This window comes from Hemiscyllium ocellatum, chromosome 3 (assembly GCF_020745735.1).
Source record: "Hemiscyllium ocellatum isolate sHemOce1 chromosome 3, sHemOce1.pat.X.cur, whole genome shotgun sequence".
Lineage (NCBI taxonomy): Eukaryota > Metazoa > Chordata > Chondrichthyes > Orectolobiformes > Hemiscylliidae > Hemiscyllium > Hemiscyllium ocellatum.
Window position 1 is genome coordinate 134,498,934 of NC_083403.1, and position 24,535 is coordinate 134,523,468.

The following is a 24,535-nucleotide window of genomic DNA, read 5'->3' on the forward strand; positions in this document are numbered from 1 at the left end:
TGTCCCAACCCAATCTAGTCCCACCTGCCAGCACCCGGCCCATATCCCTCCAAACCCTTCCTATTCATATACCCATCCAAATGCCTTTTAAATGTTGGAGGACATTAATGAAGCTGCTGAAGATGATTGGGTGTAGCTCAGGAGGAGCTCCTGCAGTGCTGTCCTGATGGGCTGAATTAATTAGTCTCCAACATACACAACTGTTTTCCTTTGTGCTATGTATGACTGAAAACAGCTAAAATGTCCTGCTGATTCCCATTGATCTAAGTTGCTATGGGTTCTTGATGCCAAATGTTATCTTTATGTGAAGGGCATTAACTTGTAGTGATGGAATTCAGCACTTTCATCCATATATGATGAAGTCGATAATGATTTCAAGAGCTGAGTGATCCTGGTGAAACCTAAACTGAGCATCAAGGAGCAGTTTATTGATGAGTAATTGTCTCTTGGCAGCACTATCAATAATATCTAAATTGGCAGATGATTGAGAGTGCACTCATGGGACTATGTTTTGTCAGGTTGGACTTGTTTTCTTTTCGTAGGAAGGAAATAGCTGGGCAAGTTTCCACATTGTCAGGTAGATATCAGTGCATTTACTGAGACTGCTGACATGGCTGTTTTGGGGGCACTGATGAAGGCAAGTATCCAGCGTCTTCAGCTCTTTTCAATATTATGTGGTGTGAATTGAATTGGCTGAAGACTGCTATTTGTGATGCCAGGATTTGTAAACAAACTAGTGATCAGTCTTCTTTATGAAATAATCTGAAATTCTTAACTTGTTTTCATTAACTGAAATAATTTAACCTGTAGAAATGAAATGCACCTTGAAATTGAAGAAAAATGAGAATTTACCCAAATCGTTGGTGCGATGTTATTATCGGAGCCACACTACATCGAATGGTACGTTATATTTACTACACTGAAGAAAAAGCAAGACTCAGTATAATTTACTCAGAAACCACATTCCTCTTTCCTAATATTAATACCCAGCATTTGCACTTAATTTGCAGCTCTAACTCTCGTGTACTACCATGCGCATTCCTTGCATCTTTTGCTCAGAGAACTCCAACCGTCTGTTAACCTCACTCCTCCTGTACTTTGTTAAGTCATTATTTCCAGGCCCTTTCTGTTCAAAACTATGAGATATGGATTTGAAAATGTGAACTCTGTTTTTCACTGTACAGGTGCTGCCAGATTTGTTGAGTTTCTTCAGCATTTCCTGTTCTGTAAAATTCAGATCACCAGCATCTGCAATATTTTGCTTTTATTTCAGTGATTCGCTGCAACTTCTCTTCTAGATATGCTCACTTTGAATAAATTCTGCCATTCTCTCCAACAGGATATCCATTTGAATCTTTCACCTTGTTTGCCTTCATTGTCTTCTGTTTCCCTCCATAAGTTTGAGAAAGATGAAGCCCGAAGCTAAAATCATTGCAGCCCAGACAGAAATAGGCCCTTAAGTGGTTATTAATTGATCACTTAAAGAGTGTGATTGGAGGCATGTTCCTGGAGCATGGACCTTCCCACCCAAACTTAATTTGAATAAAGGTGTGAAGGTGGGCAGGTTTCGTCCGCCATCGTTCTGCCGAATTACGTCCACTCCTGCCTCCCATTCCACCACCTCAGGGCCCAGAAGATTCAGCCAAAAATCCCATACCTTATTTATAAACACGTAGGAACCAGATCCCTTGAATAAAGCTGGCTTGTCTTCAGAGTCAAATTCTATTTGATTAATGTTGCACTTTTGAAAGAAGTTTAATAAATAATATGTACAAATAGAAGAGGAGCAGAATAAATTGGCAAATTGACCTGTATGTAACATATTCTGGATTAGTGGTGCTGGAAGAGCACAGCAGTTCAGGCAGCATCCAAGGAGCAGCAAAATCGACGTTTCGGGCAAAAGCCCTTCATCAGGAATAAAGGTAGTGAGCATGAAGCATGGAGAGATAAGCTAGAGGAGGGTGGGGGTGGGGAGAAAGTAGCACAGAGTACAATGGGTGAGTAGGGGAGGGGATGAAGGAGATAGGTCAGGGAGGAGGGTGGAGTGGATAGGTGGAAAAGAAGATAGGCAGGTAGGACAAGTCATGGGGACAGTGCTGAGCTGGAAGTTTGGAACTAGGGTGAGGTGGGGGAAGGGAAAATGAGGAAACTGTTGAAGTCCACATTGATGCCCTGGGGTTGAAGTGTTCCAAGGCGGAAGGTGAGGCAATCTACCTCCAGGCGTCTGGTGGTGAGGGAACGGAGGTGAAGGAGGCCCAGGAACTCCATGTCCTCGGCAGAGTGGGAGGAGGAGTTGAAATGTTGGGCCACGGGGCGGTGTGGTTGATTGGTGCGGGTGTCCCAGAGATGTTCCCTAAAGCGCTCTGCTAGGGGGTGTCCAGTCTCTCCAATGTTGAGGAGACTGCATCGGGAGCAACGGATACAGTAAATGATATTAGTGGATGTGTAGGTAAAACTTTGATGGATGTGGAAGGCTTCTTTAGGGCCTTGGATAGAGTGAGGGAGGAGGTGTGGGCACAGGTTTTACAGTTCCTGCGGTGGCAGGGGAAAGTGCCAGGATGGGAGGGTGGGTTGTAGGGGGGCGTGGACCTGACCAGGTAGTCACGGAGGGAACGGTCTTTGCGGAAAGCGGAAAGGGGTGGGGAGGGAAATATATCCCTGGTGGTGGTGTCTTTTTGGAGGTGGCGGAAATGATGGCGGATGATTTGGTCTATGCGAAGGTTGGTAGGGTGGAAGGTGAGCACCAGGGACGTTCTGTCCTTGTTACGATTGGAGGGGTGGGGTCTGAGGGCGGAGTTGCGGGATGTGGACGAGATGCATTGGAGAGCATCTTTAAACACGTGGAAGGGGAAATTGCGGTCTCTGAAGAAGGAGGCCATCTGGTGTGTTCTGTGGTGGAACTGGTCCTCCTGGGAGCAGATACGGCGGAGGCAGAGGAATTGGGAATACGGGATGGCAGTTTTGCAAGAGGTAGGGTGGGAAGAGGCATAATCCAGGTAGCTATGGGAATTGGTGGATTTGTAAAACATGTCAGTGTCAAGTCGGTCATCATTAATGGAGATGGAGAGGTCTAGGAAGGGGAGGGAGGTGTCAGTGATGGTCCAGGTAAATTTAAGGTCAGGGTGGAATGTGTTGGTGAAGTTGATGAATTGCTCAACCTCCTCGCGGGAGCACGAGGTGGCACCAATGCAGTCATCAATGTAGCAGAGGAAGAGGTGGGGAGTGGTGCCGGTGTAATTACGGAAGATCAACTGTTCTATGTAGCCAACAAAGAGACAGGCATTGCTGGGGCCCATATGTGTGCCCATGGCTATCCCTTTGGTCTGGGGGAAGTGGGAGGATTCGAAGGAGAAATTGTTAAGGGTGAGGACCAGTTCGGCCAAACGAATGAGAGTGTCAGTGGAAGGGTACTGTTGGGGACATCTGGAGAGGAAAAAACGGAGGGCTTGGAGGCCCTGGTAATGGCGGATGGCGGATGGCGGATTCACAAGCCTGACCACCCTGGCCGACTCATTGTCTCAGCATGCTTCTGCCTCACTGAACTCATCTCTACCTACCTCGACACTGTCCCATCCCCCCTAGTCCAGGAACTCCCCACATACATTCGAGACACCACCCACGCCCTCCACCTCCTCCAAGACTTCCGTTTCCCTGGCCCCCACTGCCTCATCTTCACCATGGATATCCAATCCCTTTACACCTTCATCCGCCATGACCAGGGCTTCCAAGCCCTCCGTTTTTTTTCCTCCCCAGACGTCCCCAACAGTGCCCTTCCACTCCAACCCTCCTCTAGCTTATCTCTCCACGCTTCAGGCTCTCTGCCTTTATTCCTGATGAAGGGCTTTTGCCTGAAATGTCGATTTCGCTGCACTTTGGATGCTGCCTGAACTGCTGTGCTCTTCCAGCACCACTAATCCAGAATTTGGTTTCCAGCATCTGCAGTCATTGTTTTTATCTGTATGTAATGTAGTTTATTAAAAGCACATTCACATCTCACACATTTGCAAGTTTTTGGTATTCTGATAATTACTGTGTAAATGCTGTTTTCTTTCCTCAGAGTGTCACATTCTGTGTCACGACCCTGTTTATGGACTAGCCAAGTCAGGGCAGGCGGCAATAAAAGAATGCCCGAAGAATGAGACTGGATGTATGAAAAAAAAATGTGAGAATGGAAAGTACTTATCAGAAGAAAACTTTTGTGTATTGGCTGAGATCAAAAACATGCTGGAGGTACTGTACATTGTAATCAATTCAGTCACATAAATAGAAATTTCTGGGAAAGCTCAGCAGATCTGGCAGCATCTGTAGAGAGAAATCCGTTCTGAGGAAGGGACACTGGACCTGACATGTTAACTCTGCTTTCTGTCCACAGATGCTGCCAGACCTGCTGAGCTTTTCCAGTGATTTCTGTTTTTGTTTCCGATTTCCAGCATTCGCAATTCTTTTGGTTTTTATTTTGTAACCAGTTCAGTTCTTTCATAGGCAAGCAATATTTCAGAAAATGCTTTGATTTAACTGCCTGTCTGGATGTTTGAAAATTTTTCCATGGCATAACAAAGCTCAATACTCCTGTTCTGACTTTCTGTTTAGGAATTAAAATGGCTTGTAGATTTTCCCAGTCTGCTTGCATACCTTTGCTATAAAGGTTCTTCAAAGATCTGATTAGATTAAAACTGGATTATTGTGCTCAGTTCTAGGAATGACAACTTAAGAAGCCAATCAGTCCTGGAGAGGGTGCACTTAACATTCAGAGAACACCAGTGTTCATCCAGATAACTTAATTAGGAGAGGTTATAGAAATAATGGATGGATTATCTGGAATTTAGAATGCTAAAAATTGTTTGAAGTGTTCAAGATAATAAGCAGAGCTTACATGGTAGATGGAAGAAACCAGTTCATTGTCTGGGGACTCTCAGACTAAGGTGCAGAGATTGGAAAATCCCAGCCAGACTTTTCAGGAGTGAAATCAAGAAACATTTCAACACATCTAGGGCAGTAGATGTTTAATACACCCTTTCACAAACAAAAGTTGATGGCAGATCTGTTGTTAATTTTAAAAATGAGATTGAAAGATCTTTGTTAACCAAATGCACAAGAGTCAATGTGAGTGAATGGAATTAAGTCATTGATCATGATTTCATTGAATAGCGTGGGTTTCCTCCGGGTGCTCCGGTTTCCTCCCACAGTCCAAAGATCAGGTGAGTTGGCCATGCTAAATTGCCCATAGTGTTAGGTGCATTCATCAGAGGGAAATGGGTCTGGGTGGGTTACTCTGCACCTGTTGTTCCCACTAGAACAGGCTTGAAGGGTTAAATAGCCTACTCCTGCTCCATATTGCAAAGACTGCAATTTAACCCTGGTAGGTTTGGGGTGACTGGATGCAGGCAGAGCTGAGCTGAGCTGTACTATATGATTCTACAATTCTAAGGCAACTGTTCTGACATGGCCCATGTTGAGTTTTCTCCCACCATCTTCTGCCCATTAATTAAGAAGAGAGAAAGAAGGTTTACTGGACTCCTTGAAACATTAACACTATTTTCTCTCCACAGATGCTGCCAGACTTGCTGAGTTTTCCAGCACAATCTGCTTTTGGTTTAGGTCCACATGTTCATTAGACTGATCAGCAGTTGCTGCCACATAACGATGGCTCAGTGGTTAGCACTGTTGCCTCACAGTGCCAAGAACTCATGTTCAATTCCAGCCTTGGGCGACTGTGTGGAGTTTGCACATTCTCCCCGCAACTGCGTGGGTTTCCTCCGGGTGCTCCGGTTTCCTCCCACAGTCCAAAGATGTGCAGATCAGGTGAGTTGGCCATGCTAAATTGCCCATAGTGTTAGGTGCATTTGTCAGAGGGAAATGGGTGGGTTACTCTTCAGAGGGTCAGTGTGGACTTGTTGGGCTGAAAGACCTGCTTCCACACTGAAAGGAATCTAATCTATTAACCAATAAAATGTTCCACTGTGAAAAATAGTTCAAGCCCAACTCATTCATCCTGGAGGCAGGTTTCAGTTAGGTTCTTTTATGATCAATGGTTCATGGCTCTATCAGAACCTCTAGCAGGTCTTTCCTGGCCACCAACGTCCTGATCCTCATCACCTGTTGTTCCCACTAGGACATCCTCCTTTTCCTTCCAGCTGCACAACATGCCAGAATGATGCAGCATTCTCTCCCTTGGTTATAAGGTGACCAGTGCAGCCCAGGCGTCAAAATCTCATCCTGGTGTTTCTGGTCTGTTCCAGTATGAACCTTGTAGTAGCATCGACAATGTTACAAGACTGTAAGTGTTACATATCGGTGTCATGAGCCTGAGAATATGCTGGAAGAAGATTCAAATGTGGGTTTCAAAAGGGAACTGGATGAGCACACGAGGAGTAAAGAATTGCAGAGCTATGAGTAAAGAGCAAGGGAGTGGCAGTAACTAGATTATTCCTCTAGTGAGTGAGCAAGGGGAGAGTAGGTGGAATGACCCCATTCAGTGCTGTAATAACTGAATGAGTTGAATCTTACAGGGGTCTGAATAGCATGGGCCATGATGGGTTTTTTGACCATAATCAGGCAAGAACTGCAGTGAGGCCGATCTCAGGGCGGCATAGTGGCTCACAGCACCAGGGTCCCAGGTTCAATTCCAGCCTCGGGCAACTGTCTGTGTGGAGTTTGCACATTCTCCCCGTGTCTGCGTGGGTTTTCCTCTGGGTGCTCCAGTTTCCTCCCACAGTCCAAAGATGTGCAGGTGAGGTGCATTGGCTGTGCTAAATTGCCCATAGTGTTCGGTGCAGTTCGTCAGAGGGGAATGGGTCTGGGTGGGTTACTCTTTGGAGAGTCAGTGTGGACTGATTGGGCTGAAGGGCCTGTTTCCACACTGTAGGGAATCTAATCTAATCATTAGGATTAACTGGCCACATCGTTTGTGTATTTGCTGAGAGTTTCTTGCTAGGTAGTGGCAAGCTGCTAATTAATGGGAATTAGAGCTTGTTAAATGCCTTATCAATGCAGTATCCCTGCCTTGCCTTGCTAGTTAACACAGTTAGACAAGCAGCCTTCCTTGCTATTCAGCAGTCCTCTGTCAAGTGGGTGGATACCGAACTGGATGACAGGTTGCAATGTCAATCTCATAAGGACACCAGGTTTCAGCAGTTTACATACCTAGCACACTGTATTTGCAGCAAACAGGCAGCTATGTCTCAAAGTCAAAGGGGAGTAGTCATTACTGAAGTCCATGGAGATACCTCTTAGTCTGAGGGTTGGGCCCAGAACAGTAAGTTAAGGGCAGCCTCCCAAACTCCAGCCCAGGGATTTGGCCAGACTGAGGTTTCCAGATAAGGGGTGATCACTGTCCTGGGCGTGGTTCATGTTCTGTCCTGTAGATCCATATTGGTCAGTGTGGGAGTGCGGGTGTAATGAAGTCAGGGAGGTGTATAGTTGTCGGTTAGGGGGTGCTGTTTCCTTGGCAAAACAATGCCTCTACTTTGCACCATTCCTGCAAGCAGCACCTTCTGGTCCCTGTTAGAGAATATACATGGCTGAAAATGTGTTGCTGGTTAAAGCGCAGCAGGTCAGGCAGCGTCCAAGGAACAGGAAATTCGATGTTTCGGGCATAAGCCCTTCATCAGGAAGGGCATTCCTGATGAAAGGCTTATGCCTGAAACTTCGAATTTCCTGTTCTTTGGATGCTGCCTGACCTGCTGCGCTTTAACCAGCAACACATTTTCAGCTCTGATCTCCAGCATCTGCAGACCTCACTTTTTACTCGAAGAGAATATACATGACCATGTTCCACTTCACCAACATGCTCAGAATCCAATCTGCAAAACAGCAACTCAACCCAATTCACATTAAGCCAAAAACAAGGGTGCAAGGTTTGGCCTTTTGTTTCTGCTACAGGGACAATGGAGGTACAACAGCCAGGTCAGTCTAATTTATTGCATCAGTTGTATGACACTTTGATCTTTTAATTTTGAATTCTGTGTCCTATGTATCCTGCCCACTAGCTTCCCAACAAAGAAGTAAAGTTCTGAAAGCTTGTACTTCCAAATAAACCTGTCAGACTATAACCTGGTGGTTAAAAACCCAGTGTAGAAGACCGTGTGGTATGAGTGTTGTCTATAATGACATTGTGTGAATTACAATCAGGAAGAACTGTGGGAGTTTTGTCTTGTTTCTCATTCTTTTCCCTGATTTTTCCACAGTTCTTCTAATGAAGTTAGAGATGAAAGTAAAGTTGTCACAGTCTCAGACGATTATAAGGGTGCTCTCTCATTAGAGAGAGATGACTGGTGGTGGTTTAACCTGAGGGTCACCACACCTCAGGTTGAGGGGGTGGGGCGGGGGTGGGGGTGGGGGGGGGGGGGGGGGGGGGGGGGGGGGGGGTGGGGGTGGGGTGGGGGTGGGGGTGGTGGGAGTGGGGGTGGGGTGGGGGGGTGGGAGTGGGGGTGGGGTGGGGGGGTGGGAGTGGGGGTGGGGGTGGGGTGGGTGGGGGGGTGAGGTTGAGAAGGCAGGACCATCGTGTTGACCTCAGCTGGTGGGAAACAAACCTGTTGATCAGCCATCCAGCCAAATGAACTATCTCTTGAGTTGTGAAATGAAGTTATGGTGTGTGTTTGGAAAACCTGCTCTCTGGAAATTTGCTCTCCCAACATTTGTAATATTTCTAAGAGGTTAAGTCAGCATAACATATAAAAAAAATCTCTCCTTTCTAATGTGTGCTGTATTGTAGAGTTGGCTTTCCTTCTAAATCTTTAACATTACCATTTTCTAGTCCACCAAGAACAAAACTGAATTAGCAAAGAACCTTCCTGGCCTAGTGCAGCAATTGGCCAACATCTCAACAAATCAAGTTATCACAGAACCTGGAAACCTCATAACCACAGTTGACATCCTCACTGCTTTTTCGTCTGTAACAAATGTTTCTGTTAACCAGCCCATAATGCAGGTAAGAATTATGCATAATATAAAGCAAAAGTCAAAATTAACAAATGACAATTATTGTCGAAACTCATTGAAAAGAGCACCATTCATCATAGTGTGAAGAATCGTTGATTTGGTTATTTCACAAACATGGCCACCAGTTTCTGGTAACCTCTCATGAAAGTAAGAAACAAAGCAGAGTACTAATTCACTGGGCCTTTCATTGTCCACCCATGCAAGTTGGGGAAGACCGGGATTGCACTTCAACTTTGAAGCAGCTTATATTTTTGGCTAGGTTTCCTGTCAGCAGTGTGTTCCCTATAGTTGCATTTAAAATTTAGTTTTGTTTACTCATGGACTAGGCCTGCATTTATTGCCCATCCCCATTTACCCAGAGGACAGTCAAGAGTCAACAAATGTTGTTGTGAGACTGAAGGCCAGGCAAAGATGCCCTAAAGGGCATGAGTGAACCAGATGAGCTTTTTTCCTCCTGACACTGGTTTATTGATTATCATTTGACTCCCAATTTCAGATTTTTACGAATTCAGCTGCCATGTGCCACAGACAATATTTGAACCCATGTCCTAGAACATTACCTGGGTACCCTGGATTATTAGTTCAGCAATAATACCATAAAGTCATCACTGAATGACAAACAATATATCGTTCCTGGCTAGAAAGACTTGCAGTGGCTAAATATCCCAGAATCAACTTCCAATACGTGCCACATGTGTTCAGAAAATGCAATGTATCAAAGGAAAATGCTGAACGGCCAGCTTTGTACTCGTCATCTGCTTTCCTGGATATACTTGGGTTGTTTTATGTAGAACAGAGAAGGTGGAGAGGTAATTAAATTGAGGCGTACGAGATAATGAGGGGCCTAGATAAAGTGGACAGCGAAGAACTGTTTTTCCTGGTAGACAGGTCAATTATCAGACAGCACAAATTTAAAGTGATTGGTAGATTCACTTTCATTAAGAAACAGCCTTTTCATCAAAAAGCTAGTGGTTGGCTGGAAATCACTGCCCAGTTTGGTGATTGAGACAGAAACCAGTCAGAAGGAACCTTGATCTTAGTTGAAGTACAGTATATTGTAAGGCTACAAGCCAAGAACTGGAAGTGGGAATAGAATGGGGTGGCTAGTTTATTCAATGGGCACTGAGATGAATGGTCGTATTCTGTGTCATAACTTTTCTATGGTCTTGTGGGAAGATCTGAATAGAAAGACAGGCGAGATTAAGATTGATATTTTCGCTGGGCTAGGCCAAGTTAGGGGGCTTTCAAAATCGGCAGGTGAGAACAGATCTCAGGACACCTGCCCCATTCCTTTTTTCCGAAATTTTGTCCATAAAGGATGTGGATAGCCAACCTACACGCAGCACTCCTGCTCAGGCCACTCGGCCCACAACATTAACTCTGATTTCTCTCTAAAGATGCAGCCAGACTTTCCAGAAATTTCTGTTTTTGTTTCTGATTTACAGCATTCAAAGCATTTTCGGTTTTTAACCATGGATTATTGGGAGGAAGTGAGTGGAGTTAAAGAAGAATTTATTTATCATGCACTGACACGAGTGCAGTGCATGGGAGACTGGATAGGTCTCCCATTGTAAGATCTGACTTTCTCAAGTACATTTATTTTGTTCCAAACAAAATGAGTTATCTAATAAAGTTTTGTCTTGTGCTTCCAGGATTTCCTTGTCACAGTAAATACAATTATTGATCAATCTGCCCTGTCATCTTGGAAAACAGTAGCACAACTCAACATCAGCTCCCAGCTATTGATGTCTATAGAACAATTTACCACCCTATTTTCTTCAACTGAAGAAACTTTCAACATCACAAAACCTAATGTTCAGTTGAAGGGAGTGAAGATTAACTCCAATTCTCATAAGGATTATAAAATTAATTTCAGTGATTTTAAATATAAAAACAGATCATCAAGCAACATTGTGAACATTGATGAAAAAGAACTCTCAAAGCTTCCAAATGGTTCCCTTGTCATCGGTGTTGCATATGCAACACTGACTGATATCCTTGGCACACCAAACAACAGCACAGAAAAATTGAATAGCCTTGTTGCGACAATAACAGCAGAAAGTTCTTCAATTAATATTGAAATAGTTTCCTCATTACTAAACAATACACTTTATCGAGACAGTGCTAAATGTGTGTTTTGGGACTTTGCTCAGAATGATGGGGGAGGATGGAGTTCATCGGGATGCAGACCTGAAACAAATGGAGGCAACATTATTTGCAAGTGTGACCACCTGACCTCTTTTTCTTCACTGATGTCACCTTTTGCACGTAAAGAAGACAAATATTTGAAAATTATAAGCCAGATTACAACTGGACTATCTGTTGGGTGTTTGATAATTGGTCTTATTATAGAGGCAGTCGTATGGAAGCAGGTGACCAAAACTAAGACCTCACAAGCCCGACATATAATGATGCTGAATATTATTCTATCCCTACTTATAGTTTATGTGTTATTCACGATGGCTGAATACCTGAAAGGAAATACAACAGTCTGCATAGTGACTATTTTCTTAATGAAATTTTTTCAGCTTTCTTTGTTTTTCTGGATGTTTACTCTGGCACTTCTACTTCTTTATCACTTGATTTTTCTTTTCAAAGATTTCAGCAAAACAACAATTCTGATCATGTCATTTGCTCTGGGCTACCTGTGTCCATTAATAATTTCCATCAGCACTTTTGCATTTGGCTTTTCCCAAAATCATTATATACAAAACGGGAAATGCTGGCTCAACACAGAAGAGACCTATCTTCATTTCCTTTATATTGTCCCAATATTGAGCATCATTGCAATTAACATCTTCATTACGTTTCTTACCATATTTAAGATTCTGCGACCAACTGTCGGGGAGAAGACAATCAACAGTACAAAGGACTCTAATATAGTCAAGCAAATTTGTAGAAGTGTTGTTATTCTCAGCTCAGTCTTGGGTCTCACTTGGGCACTTGGATTTGGATTCCTGGATAAACATTCCTCTGACATATTAGATTATGCATTTGATATCCTGAGTGGACTCCAGGTATGTACCAAATAATGCCCATAACTCTTTGCTAGATAGTTTTATGCAGCTTATATGTGCAACATGTAAGAGTTATTCATATAAAATGAACTGAGCATGTTGAAAGGTACAATATGTTATGGGGCAAGAGCTCAACACAGGCAGATCAACAGGTCAATAGAGGAAGCAAAAGTGCCAGAGTTTTTTAGACCACTGACATAGTCTAACTTACATTTCTCCAAGTGGCATGGGAGCACCTACTTTAGGCATTAAAGAATAAGACAAAAACTCTCACCGCCATCTTAAATGTAAGGTACTTATTAATGGCGCCCATTAATTTGCTTGTCGAGAAATTAGTGGAAGCTGGGTCATTATATTTATTCCAGGCTGAGCTGGATAAACTTTTGACAGTAAAGGAATGAAGGGTAAGGGGACAGGCAGAAAAGTGATCAGGTCAGCCATGACCTAATTGAAAGTCGACTGGTCTACCTGTGCTCCTAAGTCTTGTGTAAGGAGAAGTTTCTTTTATCCATCAAAAAAATCAGCATTGATCCTAACTCTGCAGCAAAACACTTCCCTTCAGTGATAGGTCGGGGTTCACTTTAAGGCAAAGTACCATGAAGTGAGTGACTTCAACAAAGCATTCTGCAAGGAAGTCCTATAGCAGCCAAACACTCAGTTCAGAGCAGCATTCTCAGTGGTATTCCTATTAATGTTATTGTTGGGATTTTTTTTAGCTCAGTTGGTTTCAGACTAGAATCCTGTGACCAATGGTGTGCCACAAGAATTGGTGCTGAATCCACTGCTTTTTGTCAATTTTATAAATGATTTGGAAGTGACTGTGGGAGGTATAGTTAATAAGTTTGCAGGTGACACCAAAATTGGTGGTGTAGTAGATAGCAAAGAAGGTTACCTCAGAGTACAACAGGACCTTGATCAGATGGGCTGATGAACCAAGGAGTGGCAGATGGAGGTTAACTTAGATAAATGTGAGGTGCTACATTTTAAAAAGGCAAATCTTAGCAGGACTTATACATTTAATGGTAAGGTGCTAGGGAGTTTTGTTGAACAAAGAGACCTTGGAGTGCAGGTTCATAGCTCCTTGAAAGTGGAGTCCCATGTAGACAGGATAGTGAAGAAAACATTTGGTATGCTTGCCTTTATTGGTCAGTGCATTGAGTACAGGAGTTGGGAGGTCATGTTGTGGTTAGGCCACTTTTGGAATTCGTTTCTGGTCTCCATGCCAAAGGAAAGATGTTGTGAAACTTGAAAAGATACAGAAAAGATTTATGAAGATGTTGCCAGGGTTGGAGGGTTTGAGTTTTAGGGAGAGGCTGAATAGGCTGGGATTGTTTTCCCTGGAGCATTAGAGGCTGAGGGGTGACCTTATCCAAGTTTATAAAATCATGAGGGACATGAATAGGGAGAATAGTCAAGGTCTTTTCACCAGGGTAGGAGAGTCCAAAAATGGAGGGCATAGATTTAAGGTGAGAGGAAAAAGATTTAAAAGGGAGCTAAGGGCCAATCTTTTTCACACAGAGTGGTGCGTGTATGGAATGAGCTGCCAGAGAAAGTGGCGGACGTTGGTACAATTATAATATTTAAAAGGCATCTGGAATGGTACATGAATAGGAAGGATTTAAAGGGATATGGGCCAAATGCTGGCAAATGGGATTGGATTAATTTAAGATATCTGGTCAGCTACTATCTATAGGATGAATGGTTAACAAAGTCCCAACCATGCCCTCTTTGGTAGAGCTAGTCAGAAAACCTTGTGATATTGTACGATTTATATCAGAATAGAGCAGACAAATAAGCCATTTATCAACACTAGTGTTTTGTGTCAGAAGTTAAATGTTTGTTTATCAACTTTTCTCTACTTTTGTTTTCAGGGGTTGTGTATTTTGATTTTTGGTATACTCATGGATAGTAAGGTAAGTTGCAATCACCACCTTTCCCAAATTCATCTGTTCTTCACCCCACTTAAATTTTTCTTTCTCTGATTACTACATTAGGTACAAGAAGCCTTAAGGCAGAAGTTTGTACCATCATCAAATTCTTCCCAAAAGACGGTATGTTCATGTTCAGTTTCTGTCACTTTACCATTCTTCACATTCTACCATCGGTGACATACCTGTTGGGCAGAAGTCACCCGCTCCTCCTAAATTCCATGAAACCTTGTACGTACAGAACGCACCCACTGACAAGTTGAACCTGGGGGCAAAGACAGTGCAGATACAGTTTAGTATAATTAAGTGTGAGATTATACGCTTAGGTGTGAAAAACATAAAGACTGTGTATTATTGTTGTGTTCTGAAGAAACGTTACCGAAGCCAAAAAGTTATCTCTGCTTCTTCTCCACAGATGATACCAGACTTGCTGAGTTTTTTCCAGCAATTTCTGTTTTTGTTTCTGAGTATTACTTCAATGGTCATATGTTAGGAAATGTGGATATGCGACGGGATCTGGGTATCCTTGTCCACCAGTTAATCAACGTAGACAGGCAGGTGCAGCATCATTTAATATGTTGGTCTTCATTGCAAAAGGATTTGATATTAGAAGTACGGGTGACATTCTGCAGTTATATAGGGCCTTGGTGAGGACAAACCTGGAGTATTTTGTGCAGTTTTGGTCATGCTACCTAAAGCGGGATGTATTTCCCATAGAGAGAGTGCAGCAAAGGGTCACTAGGCTGATCTCAAGGATGGCAGGACTGTCATATGAGGAGAGATTTGTTCAACTGTGGCTGTATTTACCTGAGTTCAGAAGAATGAGAGGAGATCTGATCGAAATATATAAAATTTTGACAGGGCTGGACAGACTAGATACAGGGAATCTAGAACCAGAAGTCATGTCTCAGGATATGAATTGGACAGTTAGGACTGAGATGAGAAAACTTTTCTTCACTCAGATGAAGGTCAATCTGTGGAATTCATGACCATAGATAGCTGTGGAAGCCAGGTAGCTGAAAATATTCAAGAAAGAGATTGATACATATTTAGATATCAAATAAAGCAAAGGATATTGAAACAAAACAGGAATATGGCTTTGGGATAAAGGGAAAGCTCGGATCATATTCGAGAGTGTGGTGCTGGAAAAGCACAGCAGGTCAGGCAGCATCCGAGGAGCTGGATAATCGACGTTTTGAACGTAATTTCGGGAATTTCTTGATGAAGGGCCTATGCCCGAAACGTCAATTCTCCTGCTCCTCAGATGCTGCCTAATCTGCTGTGCTTTTCCAGCACTACACTCTTGACTCTGATCTCCAGCATCTGCAGTCCTCACTTTTTGCTCGTACCATACTGAATGTTGTAGCAGGCTGAAGGATCAAATGGCCCACTTCTGCTCCTACTTTTATATTTTGATGTTCAGATAATCATGGCCATTGGAAAGATTTGATCAATCACCAGAATTTTCAGTTTAGTGTTGTAAATTAGAGGTAAAAACAATGACTGCAGCTGCTGGAAACCAGATTCTGGATCAGTGGTGCTGGAAGAGCACAACAGTTCAGGCAGCATCCAAGGAGCAGCGAAATCGATGTTTCGGGCAAAAGCCCTTCATCAGGAATAAAGGCAGAGAGCCTGAAGCGTGGAGAGATACGCTAGACGAGGGTGGGGGTGGGGAGAAAGTACCATAGAATACAATGGGTGAGTGGGGGAGGGGATGAAGGAGATAGGTCAGGGAGGAGAGGGTGGAGTGGATAGGTGGAAAAGGAGCTAGGCAGGTAGGACAAGTCCGGACAAGTCATGTAGACAGTGCTGAGCTGGAAGTTTGGAACTAGGGTGAGGTGAGGGAAGGGGAAATGAGGAAACTGTTGAAGTCCACATTGATGCCCTGGGGTTGAAGTGTTCCAAGGCAGAAGATGAGGCATTCTTCCTTCAGGCGTCTGATGGTGAGGGAGCGGCGATGAAGGAGGCCCAGGACCTCCATGTCCTCGGCAGAGTGGGACGGGGAGTTGAAATGTTGGGCCATGGGGCAGAATGGTTGATTGGTGCGGGTGTCTCGGAGATGTTCCATAAAGCGCTCTGCTCGGAGGCGCCCAGTCTCCCCAATGTAGAGGAGACCGCATTGGGAGCAATGGATACAATAAATGATATTAGTGGATGTGCAGGTTAAACTTTGATGGATGTGGAAGGCTCCTTTAGGGCCTTGGATAGAGGTGAGGGAGGAGGTGTGGGCGCAGGTTTTACAGTTCCTGCGGTGGCAGGGGAAAGTGCCAGGATGGGAGGGTGGGTTGTAGGGGGGCATGGACCTGACCAAGTAGTCACGGAGGGAACAGTCTTTATGGAAGTTGGAAAGGGATGGGGAGGGAAATATATCCCTGGTGGTGGGGTCTTTTTGGAGGTGGCAGAAATGTCAGCAGAATGATTTGGTTTATGTGAAGGTTGGTAGGGTAGAAGGTGAGCACCAGGGGCATTCTGTCCTCGTTACGGTTGAAGAGGTGGGGTCTGAGGGCAGAGGTGTGGGAAGTGGACGAGATGTGTTGGAGGGCATCTTTAACCACGTGGGAAGGGAAATTGCGGTCTCTAAAGAAGGAGGCCATCTGGTGTGTTCTGTGATGGAACTGGTCCTCCTGGGAGCAGATACGGCAGAGGCGGAGGAATTGGGAATACGGGATAGCATTTTTGCAAGAGGTAGGGTGGGAAGAGGTGTAATCCAGGTAGCTGTGGGAGTCGGTGGGTTTGTAAAAACCCACCTCACCCTAGTTCCAAACTTCCAGCTCAGCACTGTCCCCATGACTTGTCCGGACTTGTCCTACCTGCGTATCTTCTTTTCCACCTATCCACTCCACCCTCTCCTCCCTGACCTATCACCTTTATCCCCTCCCCCACTCACCCATTGTACTCTATGCTACTTTCTCCCCACCCCCACCCTCCTCTAGCTTATCTCTCCACGTTTCAGGCTCTCTGCCTTTATTCCTGATGAAGGACTTTTGCCAGAAACGTCGATTTCGCTGCTCCTTGGATGCTGCCTGAACTGCTGTGCTCTTCCAGCACCACGAATCCAGAATGTTGTAAATTAGAGTTGGCATACACACTTCTCTGTCCTTTCTCACTTCGTATTAGCTGTTGATCTGCTTTATGCTGGGAAAATATAATAGTAACTCTCCTTCAAAACCTGTGTCATGGTCCTGTTAATTAGTCTAAGGACTTTTTGCGGCTTCAGTTGAAGTCAGGAGGAATAATCCCCAGTTAAGTATTGCAATGCTAAAGTAAATAGCAACAGCAGTTAGAGGGCCACACAGAAACACTCAGATATTAGGGAGTAGTATCAGAGCAGTTTGCTCCAAACACTGGTCACACTTTGCTGAGAAATGGAGATCCAAGACGGGCTTTCATGTGCAAGGAAATGGAAACCCAGGCAAGATAGAGAATCAATGTCTGCAGAAGTTAAACCCACTCAATAGGTACAATGTACTTGCTAACTGTTAGAATAAGGATAGAAATTGTTATCAGGATCTCTGTTTTTTTTCTGCTTTGTTTATGTCAGCATCACTGACTAACACCCAAATTTAGCTAAGTATTTTTTATTATGAACACAGCCAGATAGTGACCAGATAGTCAGTTTTTGGTAGCTAGACCAGCAATTTCTGTTTTGCTTCAGGTCATTAACATTCACAATTATTTGCTTTATTTAATCGTTTTTTGTGATGTTGATTCAGAGATAGATGTTGGCTCAGGCATCAGGAATGAGTCGTCAGCTCTTCTTAGAAATGGTGCCTTAGAATCTTTTACATGCAACTAACAAGGCCGAGAACGAGACAGTATAATGTTTTATCTAGGAGATAGCATCTCCAACAGTGCAGTGCTCCTAAAGTACTACAGTACAGTCCTATGATAGGACTCAAGCCATGGTATAGAATTTGAACTTGGATTATTTGATTCACTAACAAGAATGCTAGCTTTCAAATAACCAGAACAAATTGTGGCACTTTAGAGCTGGAGTTTGTCAAAGACAAGATGGTGAAGATGGGGAAAAAGAATGAATAGGGAAACTTCATCAGGTCGACTCAGAGTCATAGAGGTATGCAGCATGGAAACAGGCCTTTTGACCCAACCCATCCATGCTGACCAGGTTTCCTAAACTGAACTAGTTCCAGTTGCCTGTTTTTAGCCCATATCCCTTTCCTATTTATGTGTCTGTCTAAATGTCATGTAAATGTTGCAATTATACCTGCCCCTACCATTTCCTCTGGCAGCTCATTCCATATACGCACCACCCTCTGTGTGAAAAAGTTATAATTGTATGCAATTCAATAACCAGGGTAAGGGAGCTGATAGAGTATATATATGCAAGATTAAGAGTCCCACATGAAACATTGGTGTAGTGAGGCACATCTCAAGCTGGCATGAGAGGCTATTTGAGAGGAAGGAAGAGTAGTAAATTGTTCTGATCCATATTGGTATGAAGAATATCCTGAAGAATAGGAAAGAGCTCTATTCCAAGAAGAAACCCAGTTAGGAGCCCATGTTTATCTTGATAAATTGACTGAGAGGGGCAGTACTTTTATCAAAAAATGTCCTTTTTCATAGTTTGCAAACAAAGGTTTACATGTAATTGAAATGTTTCATTGATTCAGGAGTTCCTTATTTCTGTAAGAAAAGGTTAAAATCCAGCTGGATATATGTTATAAATATTTACAATCTCATTTTTTTTAAATAGCAAGTCTTGTTGTGATTATCTATTCTGGCCATCTCTTTAATTAATGAGTTCCTGTAACTATTGGTTCATTTTCCATGTGTATTTTGTCTCGATTGCAACTCATTTCCTCATCTTACATACATTCTGAGCCCACAAATTCTGCAGTGGTTTTTCTGGTTTTGAGAAATGACTCGAACAAACTATGAAGAACCAGTGTTTTCCTGAGTTACAGCAGATTCATTCTGGAAAACCCAGGGACCCAGAAGCAATTCAGAGTCTCCAGATCCTTTGGCTCCAATTGCAAACATGGCTTATTCATTGCAATCCGTTCATGGAGTTACTTTAATCAACTTGGTGGGGACATGCTGTGACACACCTCCAGGGTATGTGGGACCTGAATACAGACCTCTGGCTCAGAGGAACGGATAGTACCACAAGATCTCAATCATCTCATTGCAGCATTTCTGTTAGTATGTACACATTGTTCCTATGCTTATATCAGATAGTTTCATTCACTATATCCTCCCAGCTAATACTCCTGATTTGCTTCCCCATTTACCACCTTTAGTTTCCATCACTTATTATGAAAAAAAAGGCTCTTATTCAAGAAAGCCTCTTATTCAAGTTCAGGATCAGAAGCTGAGGGGTGACCTTATAGCAGTTTGTAAAATCATGGGAGGATGGATAGGGTGAGGGAGTTCAAAAACAAATGGCATAGGTTTAAGGTGAAAAGGGAAAGATTTAAAAAGGACCTAAGGTGTAACTTTTTCCACGCAGAGTATGTGTGTATGGAATGAGCTGCCAGAGGAAGTGGTGGAGGATGGTACAATTACAACATTTAAAATACAGCTGGACGAGTATGTGAATAAGACGGGTTGAGAGGAATATGGGCCAAATGTTAGCAAATGGGACGAGACCAGATTGGGATGTCTGGTTGGCATGGATGAGTTGGACTGAAGGATCTTTTTCTGTGCTATATGACTCTGACTCAATATCCATCGCACTTTGCAGTTTATGCAGTACTTTGAAATGTAATCACTCTTGTATAACTATTATATTAGAGCATGATTCATATTCAGCAAACTGTATAATAAGATGCTCTCTTAAAATATTCACTATGATTTATTCTGGTATTTTTGGAGCACAGTGTAAAGAAAGGTCAAACAAATGGCTTCATTTGATAATAGTCAATTTTATTTCTTTTTTAGAAACTGGTTACCAGCACAACTTCAAATACTTATTGAACATCTGGTGATGAGGTGTTTTTCAAAGAAGGTTAGTATAACTAAATAACCATCCCAAGTCCCTAGATGGGGTAATGGTAAGATAAAGATTATTAGTGGAGATCCATCATGATTTTCAGGTAAAATATAATGCAGACGACAAGTGATTTTGCCATAAATAAGTGAAGAGCCTATTTAAAATCCTTAAAAAGCAACCAATTGACATTGTCATGGCTTCTAACACTTTTCTTGTGTCCATCAGCAAGGCCAGGGATATTTCCTCAACTCATCTGCAAATCATGGACAATAGAGATAGTCTTTAAAGAAAATGCAGCATTTAATGTGCTGCAAAGGTCCAGGAGAATCTTATTTTACTCATATCCTAATTATGGGGCGTGGCTACCTAGAAGTTTTAATGTGTTTGTAGTAACGACTCAACCTTCTAACACCTTTAGGAACTCCTGCCAATTTGATATTTTTAAGATTATATACTGCATATTGTGCAAGAGAAAATCTATGAAGCATCAGCATTTTGAATGAAAATGAATTACTACAAATGAAATATGAATATAAGAAACAAAATATGATAAGAACTGACTCAATGTGAGCATCCATTGTTCAAAAATCACCTTCATTTGGGAAAGTCTGAGAAATAAATATATTGGGGTATTGCAAATCACCTGAGATCAGTTTGGACCATCACACAAGCATGTTTAAAACTTTATCCAATATTCCTGTATGGTCTTTCCAATGATCCAGCAGTCTCTCAATGTTTTCTCCCAGAGCTTCCATACCTCCTATTATTGCAGTTTTGTCTTGGTTTTCATGTTGTCTAACATGGCAAAAAGCAGATGCAACCGGGACATGCACTTCAAGTGACATTGAGTGAAATAGCCATCTGCTGTCCCCTACCTCACAGTATTGAGACTCAATAGTTATCTGAACCAAATTCCAAACAGCTCAGTTCATTGGGATGCTGGTAGAGGCCTGGAAGTAGCTGGTTCAGCTGGAAGTTGGGAATCAGGGAAGGGGAGGTGAAGAGCTTTTAACAGAGTTATAAAGGACCAAAGTCGAGGTGGCATCAACCTAGATCACTTTTATAGAATCTATTTCTTCCATCTACATAAGATATAAAAGCTGTTATTGCGATATGACAAATGAAACATCACTGCTAATAACAGAACAATCTATTGCCATAAAATTACAATCCAGCCCTTGCTACAGCATTTGAGTAGGACAGTGACTTGCTAAAGCTTGTTCCATGCAAGTACTTCAGGCACATTGTGTTCTCTATGACAGTCACACTGGATCTATTGACAGTGCATCTTTGCAGCTTTTTGATGCATGAGGTGATTTGTTTATGTCACAGCAGTGAATCTGAGTTAAACATCACCTGAAGTGGTCCAGGATATCCACTTTTGCATGACGATCACTGTCACATTTGTAGCTGGTGAAGTCAATATGCTGACAAAGTGCAAAATCCACTGGCTTCTGTTTTTTGTGACCACCTCCTTGACTCACTGGGCTTTCTGTTTCTCCTACCCACTTCCAGTACCCCTCAAAAAAGGCAGCCTCTAGACGTCATGGCCATTGGCAACTGTCTCCCAGTTAAGGTCTGCCAACCTCTTATCTCCGGTACAGATGTCCTTATAATGGAAATTTGGACTTCCAACAGGTTGTGACCCAGTTCACAGAAGATTTTTGGGTGTATACCCATTACGGCCCGGTGGCTCAGTGGTTAGCACTGTGGCCTCAGCGCCAGGGACCCAGATTCAATTCCAGCCTCAGACAGACTGTCTGTCTGGAGTTTCCACATTCTCCTCATGTCTGCGTAGGTTTGTTGGCACAGCATCGAGGGCTGAAGGGCCTGTACTGCATTGTAATGTTGTATCCATTTGATGAGCAGAACTAATGAGATGATTCAGGCTCTGGCCTGCAATTTGGGCCCATTCCTCCATCCTTACTAAAGCAAATAAGAATTCGGATCGGGAAGGAGTAGACCATATAGACCACCTAGCACTCTTTACCTTTCAATAAGATGATGGCTGAACATTTACATATACTCTACTTTCCAACTATCACCCCAATTTTCGAGATTAAAAATTTGCCCTGACATTGAGCAATGCAGGGCAATGTCATACATCCGACTATGCACTGTGATACCTGACTCTTAATTGTTTGCTACTTCTTAATTTGTATCCTGTTTTGTCCTTTCAGGATCCTGGAATATTATCCAGCAATTATATGAAAGGAATCCAGGTACTTCAGGGAGCATTTGACTTGTACACGAGAGATTGGCATTTTTTCATTTACAATTGTGCATGTGAATCACTGAGATTCCCTCTTGTGCAATCATTAATAATTATGGGAATGATTAATGCAGTGCAAATCATGCAAAAGGCAAAAATATTCACACCATCTTGAAGACAGTATCATAGATTGCAAACACACCTCCAACATAGACTTCACTGCCTCCAACATTTTCAAAGTATGTTGGATAATTGTTTTATTTCACTAGTTCAGGAGATAGTGGGGACTGCAGATGCTAGAGAAGTCAGAGTCGCTAAAGCATGTGCTGGAAAAAGCACAGCAGGTCAGGTAACACCTGAGGAGCGAGAGTGTCGATATTTTGGGCATAATCCTTCATCTACACCAGATGAAAGGTTAAGCCTGAAACGTCAACTCTCTTGTTCCTCAGATGCTGCCTGGCCGCTGTTCTTTTTTCAGCACGACACTTTATTGAATCTTTTTTCAATAGGGATACATTGATACCATTATTTCATTTTTATGTGAATACCTTGCCTCAAATTGCTCATTAACATCATGCAAATGTCTAATGTTGCACTTTCTACAAATCTCTAAGTTAATGTTTGAATGTGAGAGTGTATGGGGGAAAGTTATCTTCCAGAGACACTTGCACAGTATTATGTACCACTTAGTTGTAACAAAATCAGATATCCATATGAATTGCAAAATTTTGAGAAGGTAGCTCATCATCACCATCTGAAGATCAATTAGAAACCAGGGATAAACATTGGCCCAGCCAGATCCTGTGAAGGAATTAAATCCAAAAATACATTAATCGGTGTCACTCGTGATAGCAGAGACATCAGGTTAGGCAGATTAGAACATAGTCTAATATCCAAAGAACAGCACCTTCCACACCTCCCACCCACTCCCCCACCTCCCTGCTTCCCCACCCAGCTACCCCCCTCCCACGCCCCACCAATCCTGCTCACTAAAAAGCCACTCTGCTAAAGCCAGAATTGTTCGGTTTGGTCAGCATCAGCAGCTGAAATTGTATTTCCGATCGCATCGAAGGACCTGGGTTCATGCCCAGACAAATCTCTTTCTGTGCCTCGGTCACCCCCATCCCAACAGCATGCTAATTCCTTACCAGAGGCGAAGTAACAAATAACAACGAAGGATCAGTTAAGGAAATAAAAATCTGTTGAGCCAGTGTCAAATTCAAAAACAATAACACTTGAATCAGCTGTTATATTGAATCACTAAACTAATGTACATCATGGTATACATTATAAAGGCGACTACAATTAAAAAAAGACACTCCAATGGTTGTAAACTGTGCTGACCTGATGGTGCGAACAGTAGTATCTTAGATTAGATTAGATTACTTACAGTGTGGAAACAGGCCCTTTGGCCCAACAAGTCCACACCGACCCGCTGAAGCGCAACCCACCCATTCCCCTACATTTACCCCTTTACCTCACACTACGGGCAATTTAACATGGCCAATTCACCTAACCTGCACATCTTTGGACTGTGGGAATAAACCTTCGCAGACACGGGGAGAACGTGCAAACTCCACACAGACAGTCACCTGAGGCAGGCGACTGTTTTATCAGTTGATCAGTGCAGTGGCTATTTATTGGGTTTCTATTTTTGAGGTGCCAGTGTTAAACTAGTGTGGACAAATTCATAAAATCACATAAAACCAGTTTATAATCTGACATGTTTATTTGAAATCACAATCATCTGGAACATTGTTCCTTTGTCATGTGAGCACTCCTTAGCTTATGTTTTCAAGTAAACCAATCAGACTTTAACCTGGTCTTGTCAGAATTCTGATTTCTATTTTTAAAATGCTAGGATTTTACAAATGAATATTGTTGCTTGTGATTAGCAACACTCTTGTCCCAAGACCATTTTAACCAATGGAATTATTTTAGATATGTAGTTTCTTATGTCTTTTAGCAGGTTAGTATCAATGGTTTTGTTAGATATATTTCATGGAAGTCTGTCTTTTCACAGTAACTTCAACAATTAATAAATAACGCAATAGTGACATCAGAATGAATATATTAACTCAGACTGTGAGGTGATTTCTTTCTTATTAAGCAATTTTTCACACTATTTGAAAGTAATACTGAGAATTAATTAACTTGATCAATAGCATGAATCCGAAGCAAATTTTGCTGATTTTAGAGTTAAGTATTGTATGTACACTTGCAAGATAGGAGTGAAAAGTTTAGTTATTTCCTCATTATGAATACTGCATTATGTTCTCTGATATATCGTTTGATTTAATATTCATTTTTACTTTGAATATTGTGACACATTGGTATGCTGTTGCAAGGAAACAAACATTTAACCAGATAAACAGGAACTACATTTGGTTAAATGTACTGATGTTGAAAATTTGTATCTTTTTGCATTAGAGAGTATGCTGTGTATTTTATTACTCTGATCAGTAAATTTATATTTCTGTATTGC

The 24,535-nt window shown here is 42.5% G+C and overlaps 1 protein-coding gene across 1 annotated transcript; it reads left to right on the forward strand.

Annotated features, from left to right (window-relative positions):
- Positions 1-812: 812 nt before the first annotated feature.
- Positions 813-22,409, forward strand: LOC132835999 (adhesion G protein-coupled receptor F5-like). The gene is made up of 8 exons (XM_060855189.1): positions 813-900; positions 4,058-4,230; positions 8,756-8,929; positions 10,593-11,957; positions 13,829-13,870; positions 13,952-14,008; positions 19,787-19,853; positions 22,019-22,409. Exons 1-7 carry the CDS (start codon positions 813-815, stop codon positions 19,820-19,822), a joined length of 1,935 nt encoding a protein of 644 aa, XP_060711172.1. The 3' UTR covers positions 19,823-19,853; positions 22,019-22,409.
- The last annotated feature ends 2,126 nt before the right edge of the window (positions 22,410-24,535 follow it).